The sequence below is a fragment of the Sinocyclocheilus grahami genome, unplaced genomic scaffold, assembly GCF_001515645.1.
Source record: "Sinocyclocheilus grahami isolate Dianchi unplaced genomic scaffold, SAMN03320097.WGS_v1.1 scaffold30.1, whole genome shotgun sequence".
NCBI classification, from domain to species: domain Eukaryota; kingdom Metazoa; phylum Chordata; class Actinopteri; order Cypriniformes; family Cyprinidae; genus Sinocyclocheilus; species Sinocyclocheilus grahami.
The window spans coordinates 2,640,842-2,655,339 of NW_015505209.1; the positions used below are offsets into that span (position 1 = coordinate 2,640,842).

Genomic DNA, 14,498 nt, shown 5'->3' on the forward strand with positions numbered 1-14,498 from the left:
AGATTCTAAAGAGCTGAATCATTTTCTCTGAATCATCTGCTTTAAGGTCCCGTGGTTTGACCTACGTGGGAAGGAAAGCATGATTATCAGATGAATTTGCAGGGAGAATGTTTTTGTCCCTCACACATTCCAATAAACAGATGCATGTCTGGAACAAAGCAAAGATACAGACCTTCAGCATTTTTGCCAGTTCTAGATTTTTTCTTTCTAGATCAAAAGACTGCACATAAGCACTGGCTGACCTGAAAAATACGCTTTTTTTTACATTTCAGCAAAATAAACAACATTTATGATACAGTTGTCAGATTTCATTGGTGATTTCAAATATGAAGTTTAATCGTAAGCTTGGTGAAGGGTTTTGGAGAATTTGATGTTTCCCCATTCAAAGAGATAGGAGCTGCACTTGCATGCCCCAGAGGTGCTTCAAAGATGGCTGCCGATATATATTTCCACTGTTGCAATTAGATTAACCATGTTTATTGCAACAGTTTAAATACAGACATGTCTTTTTGTCATTAAATTAACTAAATAAATTAACAAAATGTATGAAAAATGCCTTTTAATGAACATTTTTTTCAGGCATGATGCAAACAAATCATTTAATGTTGATTCCTTTTGTTTAGTGATTCACAGAAATGAATCAAACTCTGGAGCTCCAAGTTTTGCCACTGAGGTATAAATCAGACACATTATAAAATGGCTTATCTTAATCGAATTTAAATCTGGAAATAAACAGATTTTAGGGGGAAAATTGAATAACGTTATGACGTTCAGTGAATGAGAAATATTTTAAGGTCACTAATTAAATAAGCAAATATGTGACCCTGAGCATGTGAACTCCTCAAAGGTCAGATTCTTTGCTTCCATTGAGGCACAAGATGCTGTTTGGATCATTCTCAAGTCGTGGTCATTGGGGTTTTCACAAGCTTTTGGAGGTCATGCAGTTTGAGTGCTGCTGTCCATGAAGCAAAACTGAATATTAAACATTCTGAAATGTAACTTTTCAATCAAATTTATATGCTTATGCTATAATTTGTAATAAAAAAATGCATTAAATTAAAGAACTTTTGCGCTGTTTGTCTGTCTTTTGGACTCCACTGTATATAATGTTATATAACAATTAATTATACCATATGATGATCTTATATAATTGCTTGGATTATTTTCAGCAAAAGTTCTCACAGGTTGTATGAAAGGGAAAAAAATGATTTGTTTTACAGTTATGATTGATTGCTTAAAACTGGTTCCTCTTGCACCTGTCACATGACTCTTCATGGCATAGACTTTCCATCCAATCTCCAATCGTGGCGTAAGGAGAAACCTTACTGTAAAAACACACTTTATAAAAGATCATGTCAATCAAACATAAGACAGATGCTTATGCTATAATTTGTAATAAAAAAAATGCATTAAATTAAAGAACTTTTGCGCTGTTTGTCTGTCTTTTGGACTCCACTGTATATAATGTTATATAACAATTAATTATACCATATGATGATCTTATATAATTGCTTGGATTATTTTCAGCAAAAGTTCTCACAGGTTGTATGAAAGGGAAAAAAATTATTTGTTTTACAGTTATGATTGATTGCTTAAAACTGGTTCCTCTTGCACCTGTCACATGACTCTTCATGGCATAGACTTTCCATCCAATCTCCAATCGTGGCGTAAGAAGAAACCTTACTGTAAAAACACACTTTATAAAAGATCATGTCAATCAAACATACGACAATTAATTTTACATGCATCAGATTGGCATGTATTGGTTAATTGAAATTCCACCTGTTGCGAGTGTGGAGAGATTTGCACATTGAGCTGTTGAAATCTTTCGCTATGTGCAGGTGACAGGTGTCGTTGGCAGGGCTGAGTTGCTGTCCTCCATTTTCCTGCTGGCTGCTTTCCTGGCATACACCAAATCAAAAGGCGCCGATCACTCCATTGGTAAGTGTTGCCATCGCATAACCGCATAATCCCTGCATGCACGCTGCAACAAGTTCATTCCTAGGACACGACGCGCAAGCTGCGACTCGCCTCTCATTCAAAAGCTCACCGAGCTCCCCACCCAGAAGTCTTGAGTGCCATCGCATAACCGCATAATCCCTGCATGCACGCTGCAACAAGTTCATTCCTAGGACACGACGCGCAAGCTGCGACTCGCCTCTCATTCAAAAGCTCCCCACCCAGAAGTCTTGATTACACAGCTCCAGTTTCACAGATCGATCAAATTGGCATGTTGTTTCTGACTTGATGCATTTCAACACAATTATTATATTATACCGTCAACCTCCCACTATGATTTTGCAGAATGTTAATCCCGTCATAGTATTTTTGTTGTTGCCTTGTCTATGGTGTGATGGCAAGTGATTATTTTCTTATTTTATTTGATTTGCTTTTCTTTTGTTCATCTTAAATTAGCCGTCACCTTAGTTTGAAGGTGTAAAAGGAAATGCATGATTGAATAGTGTTGTATTGATTGCTCTTTATATATTATGGGTCACAATTTGACCTATAATAAAGATCATTAATATATCAGGTGGCATAGAGCCAGGCCACCACTGCATTTGTGTAACTCGCAATCAATAATAGTTGTCAAATGAATTATATGATATGCCACTCATTTAATTGAATGAATTACAATTAAATGTGATATTTGTAACAGACAAAAGCATTTAGTTTAGAATTCTAATATAGCTTTATATTTAGGTTGATGTGTCTATGGCCGTTGCATCACATCTTCAAACGCGAGCGACTCCATATGAATTTAAAAACCATCTCAAGATCCTTGCGTTCAGTTCCATTTGTTGCACTCCATCCAGCTGTTTTTGAACAAGACACAGTCGTGTGAACGGCTCCTAATTCATTCTGTGCTGCCTGCATTGGGAGTGTGGTTTGGCAAGTCATATTGTGATAAATAATCATGCTAACTTAACAAGTTAAATTGACAACCCTGTTTATATTAAGTGTTTTTCTGCAATTCCCTTTAAAAGACTTGTGGGACGGGATTCCCCAGCCACCCAGTGAACAGCAACACCAGGCTGCTTTCCGTCTTCCACTTTCTTAAATCTGAGTGATGTTTGAAAGATGCATAAAGTTACTCAAAAGCACTTCCGACATATTAAAAATGAGATGTCCTCAACTTCCTATTTCAGTGTGGACTCCTATCATTTCAACCGTGCTCCTGGTTGCCGTTGCCACCCTATGCAAGGAGCAGGGAATAACTGTCATTGGGATATGCTGTATTTACGAGGTGTTCGTTGCCCAAGGGGTGAGTGTGACATTTATTTATCGACTCGTAAATAAAGGATGTGTTGATGTGCATGGTTAAAGTCAATAGGATCTGTCACAGGGTCTTGGGATCAAAAGCTTATTTGTTAATAAGTTCAAAAAAAGACAACTGTATTGCTTTTAATGGAAGTCATAAAACATCCTTTACTTTTTGATAATAAAAGCTCTATTTTGTTGGCAGAAAGACAGAGGGAATGCGAAACTGCTACCCAGATGGAAAGACTTAATGCATCCTCATGGGGCGCAGCCTTGCATGATGACTACAGACATATTTGTCCACTTTTGTCTGTTAGTGTTCAGTTCCATTTGTTGCACTCCATCCAGCTGTTTTTGAACAAGACACAGTCGTGTGAACGGCTCCTAATTCATTCTGTGCTGCCTGCATTGGGAGTGTGGTTTGGCAAGTCATATTGTGATAAATAATCATGCTAACTTAACAAGTTAAATTGACAACCCTGTTTATATTAAGTGTTTTTCTGCAATTCCCTTTAAAAGACTTGTGGGACGGGATTCCCCAGCCACCCAGTGAACAGCAACACCAGGCTGCTTTCCGTCTTCCACTTTCTTAAATCTGAGTGATGTTTGAAAGATGCATAAAGTTACTCAAAAGCACTTCCGACATATTAAAAATGAGATGTCCTCAACTTCCTATTTCAGTGTGGACTCCTATCATTTCAACCGTGCTCCTGGTTGCCGTTGCCACCCTATGCAAGGAGCAGGGAATAACTGTCATTGGGATATGCTGTATTTACGAGGTGTTCGTTGCCCAAGGGGTGAGTGTGACATTTATTTATCGACTCGTAAATAAAGGATGTGTTGATGTGCATGGTTAAAGTCAATAGGATCTGTCACAGGGTCTTGGGATCAAAAGCTTATTTGTTAATAAGTTCAAAAAAAGACAACTGTATTGCTTTTAATGGAAGTCATAAAACATCCTTTACTTTTTGATAATAAAAGCTCTATTTTGTTGGCAGAAAGACAGAGGGAATGCGAAACTGCTACCCAGATGGAAAGACTTAATGCATCCTCATGGGGCGCAGCCTTGCATGATGACTACAGACATTATCTTCACACTATCTTCACAGTTTAATACCAAAAAAAACTCTTGAAACAACTTAATCTAAAATTAAGCTAAATGCATATGGTTGCGGTGGAAAAAATCGAAAATTTAATGTAAAGCAAATAACTCTGAGGTATCGGCAATTTCCTGTGGCGACGTGTATTGGTTATAAAGCTCTAAATCCCTCTCTGGCAGTGAAAATGAACCCGTTTCACTCAACGTCTTATATACTTTTCCATTGACGTCTCGACTGTCATGTGAGCTCATTTGGTGTGAATATAAAATTAGTTTTAAAGCCCAAAGGGCATGTCTGCATTGAGTTTTTCGAGGAAGAGTGTGAAAATCAACACTGAGGCATCAGCTGAGTGATAACCAACAGCTTATACAGGTTTCTTATCTGATACAGCATTCAGTGCCTTCTGTCTGGAAAAAAAGCGATGCAAGACATAACTATTTTGTAAGTGACAGTTGAGTAAATAACTTTAGGGAAACATCTCTCATTTCTAATGGCAGTGAAACAAAACAGCAAAGTCTCATAGTTTTGTTAACCACAAGTCTTACCAGATGTGAAAACACCCTGTTGCCTGTTCCGTTTAAAACGAGCTGCAGGATTTAAAAAATCAAAATGTTTTGACGCACTGACATTAGTTAGATGTTGCATGTCACAGTCATTAAGGACACTGTGTCCTTTTAAAGAGTTTTTTCAAACGTATCTCTCTTGTTCCTAGCAGATTAGCATCTATATGTTAATATCAAGTAAAAGCCACTTAACGATGTAGCGTTCATTCTGTCCATTAGCGTTCGGATGCTCGTCGGGGTCTTTGCTCTTTTGACAGCCTTCCATTCGCTTTGTATTATGCAATTTAATTTTTACATAATGGACTGTGGCATAATCCTCTTATGTGAGCTAGCAACTGAATGCAAGCAGCTGTTGTTTCTGACAGAAACTCAAGGTCTGAGGGTCTTTGCCTTGGATCTTTGCTCTGTTTAGTCCGTACGCAGCCCTAAGCTATGCCTCTAACCCATATGCATGAGTAGCGCTTGCACTTTAATGTTTTGCTGAAATGCATGTAGCTTAAGTAATTACTCGTTTAAATAAAGTCGTTTAAAAGTGCAGCGTTTAAGCGATAATGTATTACATGTAACGTTGATCTAATGCATCCGGATTGTGGCATGTAAAAGTTTCGTTGCAGCGACCTCTAACGTAGCATTTATCTCTGTGAGAAGTGTTTTTTTTTGGGTTGGGTTGGGTGTGTGGCCTCGTGGTTAACCCGTTGGCAGACAGATTAAGTTGTGGTGGTCAAATGGGATCTGTGTGGTTTGAATACAGCATGTGTTGTGTCTCTTGTCGTTGTTGCCTGTCTTCTCTTCACTTTTGCCGTCAACAAAAATGGAAAAAGCCCTAAGCATTATGTAAGAATAATTATTACTAGTTAAATAAATGAAAATGAGTATGTAATACTGTACATTTATTGTGGATACTTGTATAGTTTAAGGGATATTTCACCCAAAAATGAAAATTACCCCATGATTTACTCACCCTCAAGCCATTCTAGTTTTATATGGCTTTCTTCTTTCAGACGAATACAATCGAATGCTAATTTATATTTAAAAAATGACCTGGCTCTTCCAAGCTTTATAATGGCAGTGAATGGGTTTTAAGATTTTGAAGTCCAATAAAAGTGCATCCATCCATTGTAAAAAGTGCTCCACGTGGCTCTGGGAACTTCTGAAGCGAATTGATGCATTTGTGTAAGAAACTATCCATATTTACAACTTTATAAACTGTAATCTCTAGCTTACGCTAACTGCCGTATGCCCGTCCACGAAAGAGTGGCGTTCCAGCAGATTACTATATTTTTCGTCAAATAAATGCAGCCTTGGTGAACAAAGGATACTTTCAAATACATTAAAAACTCTCACAAACCCCAAACTTCTGAATGGAAGTGTATATATTTAACTTTTTTCATTGTATTAAAGGGTTCATGAACTTATTTTGTACTCTGAGGTCCCCTTATAATGTTATCAAGATTTTTGCATCAAAAAACATCATAATTCAGCAGTAATAGGTTATTTTCAGTCCTGTTTTTACCCCCCCTTATTGAAACGCTCTGTTTGTATAGGTAGACTCGGAAGTAAATGCCCACTGCTATGACTGGCTAACACTTGTGTATGTTTGACATCCTACATCCTTCAGAGATGGATGCAGCTGTGATTTAGGTTAAAATCGCATACATACTCCTATCAATTGATCTGTTTAACAGACAAAGCAATAGTGACCACGTGATTAAAAACCATTACTCACATCACATGTTGCGACATCACTGTCAGATCCAATATAGTCGGCACAGCATCGTCTTTTAATTTCAATCTTTCTGAAAATCCTGCGTCGAACTATGCCATGTTTGTAATCGAATGCGTGGTCAAATGAAGTGAACAAAGGACCAAGTTCTTACTGACGCTGTCTGGAACTTCATTAAAAATAAAGTTAATCCACTCTTTCCTAATGTTGGGATCACAAGGAAGGCAATGCAAAGACTGTTTTTCCACAACTTGGCACTGAACAGCGTCTTGTTGTCTTCAGAGCCATCTTTATCGTTTGGTTTCTGTGTAGACCTGTGCGTTCGCCTCTCTCGTAAACACTACATGCGCGAATTTGGTGATAAACAGGCAGCGATGTAGGAGCAGGCATTGATCTTCCTCTGTGGAGGTGGTGTTTAGCCACACTATGACCCCTTTAAATTAATTTACATTTTATATTAGTCATATACCTGGTTTGGTGAAGTGATCAGCCCATTAGTGTATACCATTACTCCGCTTACTCGGGTGCAACCAATCAACTTCCAGATCAAACACTAGGCTAATTGCCCCACCTGATGTTAGTTGTAGTGGTTTTGATTACTTAAGAATAAAACCAGCTGTTTCTTGAAGATTCCACTTTTAGTAGTGCATTTAGTACTGCAAAGAGTTCACCATGGTTGGAAAAATGCTTTCAAAAAGCCTCCGGGATAAAGTTGTACCACAAGTTAGAAGAAGGCTACAAAAACATTTTCGAAGGCTTTAGCTATCCCTCTAAGTACTGTTCAGAGCATCAAGAAGTGGAAAAACATATGGCAACGCATTGCCTAGATCAAGCCGTCTGTCCAAACTGGACATTGATCAGAGATGCATGTATATGTATGTATTTACTTATATTTTATTTCCTTTGTCATGTCATTTTCTCCTCTTTGTTTTTAATCCAGTTCACTCTGCCCATGCTGATTGACACCCTACTTCAAGTGTTGAGAGGAAAAGATGGTTTTCCCTATGCTATTCTCCAGACCCTGCTGAAGCTCATTGTCCTGATCATCAGCACACTATTGCTGGTCATCGTCAGGGTGCAGGTCATTCAGTCCCAGTTGCCAGTGTTCACCAGGTGAGACTACACCAAAACCTCTGTTGTGTTATATACCAGCATTTCCCAACCTTTATTCAGTCACGGCACCCTTTCAAATTTCTTAAAAAAACTAAGTTCTCATTCACACACAAGTTTACGTTAAAAACACACACGAGTAACAAAAACAGTCGGTTATGTCTGTGAAGGTAAACTGCTGGGAAATAAATTGCAGGTTTATTTTAGATCTGTGTGGCAGCAGCAATATACAGTAAATAAATCAATAAATCCACTGCTCTCTTGCCTCCTCTGAGGCTGAGACTCTAAATAGTGTCCTGTGCTCGTCTCTGCAGCCAAAGACAGAACGTTTTTGCTCAAATTTTCACCATGGCATTAGAGCTGGTACACCGTTGTCGCTTGCGAAAACACAATGACAGCGCTGTGAGTGTATTACATTTACAGATTAAGGGACGGTAATATTATAATGAGATCCATTTGCCACGTCACCAAGGGAGCAAAGTCAGACGCGCTCGTTTTCTCAGACGCTTGCAGAAAAAGGCTTCCCAAAACAAAGTTACTGGGTTAACCTTTTTCACGTTTCCTTAAATGGTAGATGCACCGGGGACCTGATTATAGCACTTAAAACCTGGAAATGTCAGATTTTCATGATATGTCAACTTTAAATGAAAAGTAACACTGCGTAGTGTTCACTGTGTAAGTTAATTATAGATTAATCTCGGTTTAAGCTGTTTGATTAACATTCACACAGACAGCAGCAGGTATTTCTAGGCTATTTAGAGTATTAGAGGATATATTATAGGATGATTGTTAAATGACTAATCTGTGAATCACATCACAAATCATGAACTGTGGGGCCTTAGTAGAGTTCAAAGCCATGATAAAGTCTTGATGAATAGAAAGTTCAAAAGAACAACATTTATTTGAAATAGAAATATTTTATGACGTTATAAATGTCTTTACTGTCTCTTTTGATATATTTATAGCATCCTTAAAGAAAAAAATCTTAATGACCCCAAACGTTTGAATGGTACTGCACATACATGTTATTACACATTATGATAGCTTAATGGCTGTGATTATCACGTCATGCGAGGGCTGCACGATTTGGTGAAAAAATGTAATTGCGAAATTTGTTAAATTGATTCAAATTTAAAATGCAATTAAAAAATGCTGTGCTTACTGCACAATTTGTCAAATTTTGTTATTATATATCAATGCTACAAAATGATTGTAATAATAATAATTATTATACATTTATTTATTTAATTAGTCACACTGAGCCATATCACAATTTTGGTTTTGTTTCCATTAATCATGCAGCCCTATGTCATGCATCATTATATTCAGCGTGGACAAATGGCTTGTTGCATTACGCATGGTGTAATGCACATCCTTGAGTGGCATTATTGCCTTAATATACTGATTTATTACTGAACATTTGGTCTTCAAAAGGAAATGATTAGAGTTTCTCAGCTGAAGCCAAAATAGTATCAGTCACCAAGAGAACGATGTGACAAATGAATGTAAACACATCCGTGGTATCATGTTATGGGAAAATCTTTCGTAATGCAGTGCATGATAATCTTTTAAAGTGATGAGAGCTGTCATGACGCTTTTGTAAACATCAACAGCCTAGGCCTGAAATTAACTTAATGATCTATATATCAGCTGATCTAGAACCGCCCCTATAGTAGTGCTTAGATGGCAAATTGACTCCGCCCACCCCTAAACAAATCAAGCATCTCAGCGAATCCAAGAGCTCTGTGTGAATGGCTAGACATACTCCACCTGATCATTATCCCCGGGGAAGTTGATTGGGATCTGAGGGAAAAATCCTCTTGGATTCGTCACGGAAGCCATCGCTAATCCCCAGACATAATCCACTGACTGTCTCCGACCGTCTGAATTAGTGTTATCACATGGCTCTCTAGAGACATAATACGCTGGATTAACATACTTTCTAAGTATATTTTGTCCCTGCATGTGTTGTATTCGGGAATATTTTGATAATGTTGGAATGTCCCAGCCAAAACAAAAACATTCTTCTTCCAAGACATTGGATTTATGACAGGGTTGTGCAAAGGCTTTTATTGGATTTTTAATACTTGCAGTTGGCTCTCCCACCCTTCAAACCTCTCTCCAAAACACACCCCTCAGTGAAAGCCAAGCGATAAACTTCAGTTTATGTCCATTTCAAACAGCGGAAATATTTCATCTTTGGAAAATAGTAGCTTCGAGCTTGAAAGGGATAAGAAATTGATAGTGAAGACTGAAAGCCTGTGTCAATTTTCTGCACTTAAATTGACCTTTTTAAAGTTTTTTTTTAAAGGAAAAACCTTAATGTTGTAACTTGAATGGTAGCATGTCTACTAATATGTGCTGCCAAATGAATAAATGCACTTTAATTTGAAACCTTCTATTTAAACCTTTTATTAAATCAGGATGCTCTTGATTCCTGTTAATGGATGTCCACTGTCCATAATCATTATAATCCAAAAAATTTTGCTGTTTAATGCACCATCAACATTACATGCTTGTGATTCAAAGAACATCAATACTTTGTTTTAATCTTTGAGTCTTGAATCAGAGTTAATGGCCTGTTTCCACAGATCAGTCTTGCCAACTTGGCACCATGGTTGTTTTGGTGACTTTTTTTTAGCCGCCTGATGTCTATCATTCAGTCTGGCTGTTTTTCAGTGTGGCTTGGATCCTTTTAAACCTCTTTGTGGTTTCACAGGCATAGGGAACATGATGCATTGCAGAATAATGGTCATGTGTTGAATTAAATCAACAAAAAATGCAGTAAATTACCGCACTAAGGAATAAAGGATGTTTGTTTTTTGTTTTTTTACTTGCTAGGAAATGTATATCTTGCAGTATTATGTTCTGAACCCATACTCTGAGGGCGTATGTTGCAGGCTTTGGGCACAATTTAGAATTCAAGAATGAGCTTCTTTTCAGCTCATAGGTGTGAATTTGAATTGTGTGATTGAATTTAATTCTCAATGACAGTAAGTTTACTGAATTGCGGTTTCCCCATTTCAAGATTAACTTTTTAAAACTTTCAACGAAAGCTGTTGAGCCAACATTTATTTTAGATTATTTCCCATTTGCTACCTCAATTCAAATTCAGGAACTGAACTAGAAATTAAAAATCATTCTCAATTCAATGCTAAATAGTGTAGAATGTTGAAAATGGCAAGAATTCAGTTTGCGTTCAGTTCTCTTCAGCAGTTCCGATCTGAGCGCAATGAGGCACCACTGTGTTCTATTGAACTTAGACCCATGAAAATATTATATTTATGATATTGGTTAATGGTTCACAACCACAGCTCTAGCACAAGCACTTATTAAAGCATTTAACCAGTCATTTTAAAGACCTGAGAGAAAAAATATAAACTATTGAAAGAAATATATCTTTAAAGATTTTCCTGCTGAGTGTTGCACTAATATCCAGTAAACATCCAAAACAGAGTTGGAACTTTTTTTGTTGTTGTTGTTGAGCTAATTGATTTGGTGAAATGTAAAACCTGCCTTTCCTTATCTGTATATTTCTCTTATCAATAAAAACTTTTCAAAATGAACAGTGTCTTTTAGTGTGGAATGTCTTAATGGAGAGGAGTACTCATTAATTCTATTCTATCTATCATCAGGTTTGATAATCCAGCTGCCGTCAGCTCCACCCCGACCAGGCAGCTGACCTTCAACTACCTCCTGCCAGTAAACACCTGGCTGCTGCTCAACCCCTCTGAGTTGTGTTGTGACTGGACGATGGGCACTATCCCTCTTGTGGAGTCCCTGCTGGACCCTCGCAACCTCGCCACAGTGGTATTTTACGCCATGTTGAGCCTCCTGGCTTATCACAGCCTTTGGTACGGCCACAGCTCTTCAAAGATCGTCATGATGGTACGTTAGTGGGTGGGGCTTATGGGAAATCTGATTATATGTAAACTAAAAGGAACATTAAGATCTAAATGGGTTCTTCAAATGTAATTTTGAACTTTTTGTTTAGTGGAAATGCATTTCTGTAACCAGGACTTGAATGATATGTTTTTTATTATAGTTGTCTATATAAATGCACAAGAAAACACAAAGGGGAAATTGTTTACTCAAAAACAGTTTGAAATAATATAACATCCTCAGTCTTATTTGAAATCTGTCAGATACAATTTGGTGGTGTTTTCATCCATACCAGATAAACTATGCACATGAGCTGGTTTTCCCGAATCCACGTGAACTTACTCTTGAATTAAGTATGGTATAGTGTAAGCTAAGACGATCGAAAATAAAAAGAACTGGAGATGTGAGATGTATCTGCTTCAGAGAAATGAGGCTACTGACAGGATTTGACAAATTACTGGAAACTCAAAGGGTATCCCTTAAATTCCCTGTAGTTGCTCCACTCCAAGGCCATCTTGGCACAGCTATTTTCCATGTTGGCACCTGGCAGAACAGCTTCTATATACTTGCATTTCCAAAACTGGCAACAGATTAACTTTTTGCCACATTTGCAAGTGCCGGTGAACTGAGATGATTTACTGGCCGAAATGATTTCTTCATTTCACATAATTATTATTTTAGATTAATGTTTGACGTTTTTTGACTTTATTAGTATAGGACAGTGTAGAAGTGACAGGAAGCGAAGTGGGAGAGAGAGAGAGAGAGAGAGAGAGAGTGGGGTGGGATCGGGTAAGTTTCTCGAGCCAGGATTCGAACTCGGGAACAATTCGAGTGCAACGGCGCTATATGTCGGTGTGCTGCCCATAAGGCTATCAGCGCTGACCCATTATTTTTAATTTGACTATTATGGCCATACTCGCCATAAATGTTTCTTTATTGTTCATAATCTGGTTCATTTTTAACAGCAGATTCAGTGACGTTAGAGCTGATCTGTACATCACGGCACGCGTCTACGGCTCCACGGCCACCGGAGCTGATCGTGTCCACTCAGTCAATGCTGGTGTTTATACCGGCCGCACCGCGGCCCAGAACTCATGCTTATTACATCGGTCACATCACATTTTATAACTGGGTGTTTGCAACAAAATACAATAGAACCCATCAGGGCCAGCCCAAGCCTTTATGGGGCCCTAAGCAGAATTTTATTTGGGGGCCCCTCGGTGCCGCCAATACGACTGATTATTGTCAATGCTTGGTTATTCATACACTATAAATCTAACAGTTTTATTTGTTGTAGCTGTTTTGCTTGCATCATACCAATGTTTTTACCCTTCTATGATTTTTAATTGTAACATTAGCAAACCCACAACCGTGGTCAGGTGTTAATTTGCACTTTAACATTCAAAGTCTTACAGGACTAAGTGGCATACTTAATGTGGTGTGCTGAAAAGTAGATAAATTAACCAGCAGACAATGCCTTTACAGAACAAAATGAGAGAGAGAGAGAGAGAGAGAGAGTGGGGGGGGATCGGGTAAGTTTCTCGAGCCAGGATTCGAACTCGGGAACAATTCGAGTGCAACGGCGCTATATGTCGGTGTGCTGCCCATAAGGCTGTCAGCGCTGACCCATTATTTTTAATTTGACTATTATGGCCATACTCGCCATAAATGTTTCTTTATTGTTCATAATCTGGTTCATTTTTAACAGCAGATTCAGTGACGTTAGAGCTGATCTGTACATCACGGCACGCGTCTACGGCTCCACGGCCACCGGAGCTGATCGTGTAGACAAAAACTTTTATCTAAAACTAGCTAACTAAAATGTTATATTATATCGGGGTTGCCTGGCTGGAGTGAGATGCATGAATATATAACAAAAAATAAAATAAATACACACTACCCACTGTTCGTCTATAGTATACATTTTTTTAAACACTTTAAATATTTTAAAGCCTATATTATTTTTTTTAACTCTACAGTTGTGCAGTAAACTTCACTTTTAAAGATTCTCTTTTTGTTCAAAAAATGCCAAAAATGTGTCTCCAAGTAAAAAACAAAGACTTTTAAGATTAAAATGACATGAAATTACCATTGTAAACAGTAGATGGCAGCAGAGGATCACCCATCAGCTCAGTTGCCGTTTCCACTCCCTAGTTTTTGTCACGTCTTGCTTTTGGATTTGTTATAAAATTACTATAATACCAAATTTTTTTACTTTTAGTGTACTAAAGATACTTATTTATTCAATTAATAATTAGGTATAATAATTAAATAATGTATTAAGTATTTCATATTTAACTGTAGGAGCTGCTAAATATATTCAACCAGCAGACTTGTCGCTACTGTAGGCTTGTTACTCTGAATTTACTCTGCATTACTTAATGCACAGCTCTATTTTGACATTGGCTTGACATATAGTTCATTCCGTCCATTGCTACAACATTTATCACTGTCAAAAGTGTCAATCATAGCAATGACTCGCAGGAACAGTTCAGCTGATTTACTCACGTAATTTTTTACACTCGTGCTTGTCATTCTTGAAACAGTATACGTGGACAAACAAAATTTTTCTTCAAATTTTAAATGGGTTATGTGAGAAACCTTTTTTCTTGTTATAATGGGAAGATCTGTGAGTGCACAGAACTCCGTAAACGTGTGAAAACAATTCGTTCAGCGCGAATTCTGACTAACCTACAGTAAACTCTGATCTGATTCTGATTTGTCTATGATGCGCATCCTTATACAGTCTATGGGCGCATCGCTATGGAAATAATAAGATGATACATATAGATTATTTAATATTGCATTTTTGTATAATTACCATTGTCCATTGACGCAATATATCACAAAATAAATAAA

The 14,498-nt window shown here is 37.7% G+C and overlaps 1 protein-coding gene across 1 annotated transcript in view; it reads left to right on the forward strand.

The window, feature by feature from the left end:
- The first annotated feature begins 878 nt into the window (after positions 1 to 878).
- The window catches only part of tmtc3 (transmembrane O-mannosyltransferase targeting cadherins 3), a 25,820-nt gene continuing 12,200 nt past the window's right edge, over positions 879 to 14,498 (forward strand). Inside the window, exons 1-5 of the mRNA XM_016259606.1 lie at positions 879 to 935; positions 1,842 to 1,941; positions 3,150 to 3,265; positions 7,588 to 7,760; positions 11,393 to 11,645. Coding sequence (XP_016115092.1) covers positions 879 to 935; positions 1,842 to 1,941; positions 3,150 to 3,265; positions 7,588 to 7,760; positions 11,393 to 11,645 — 699 coding nt within the window. The remainder of the gene's footprint in view (positions 936 to 1,841; positions 1,942 to 3,149; positions 3,266 to 7,587; positions 7,761 to 11,392; positions 11,646 to 14,498) is intronic.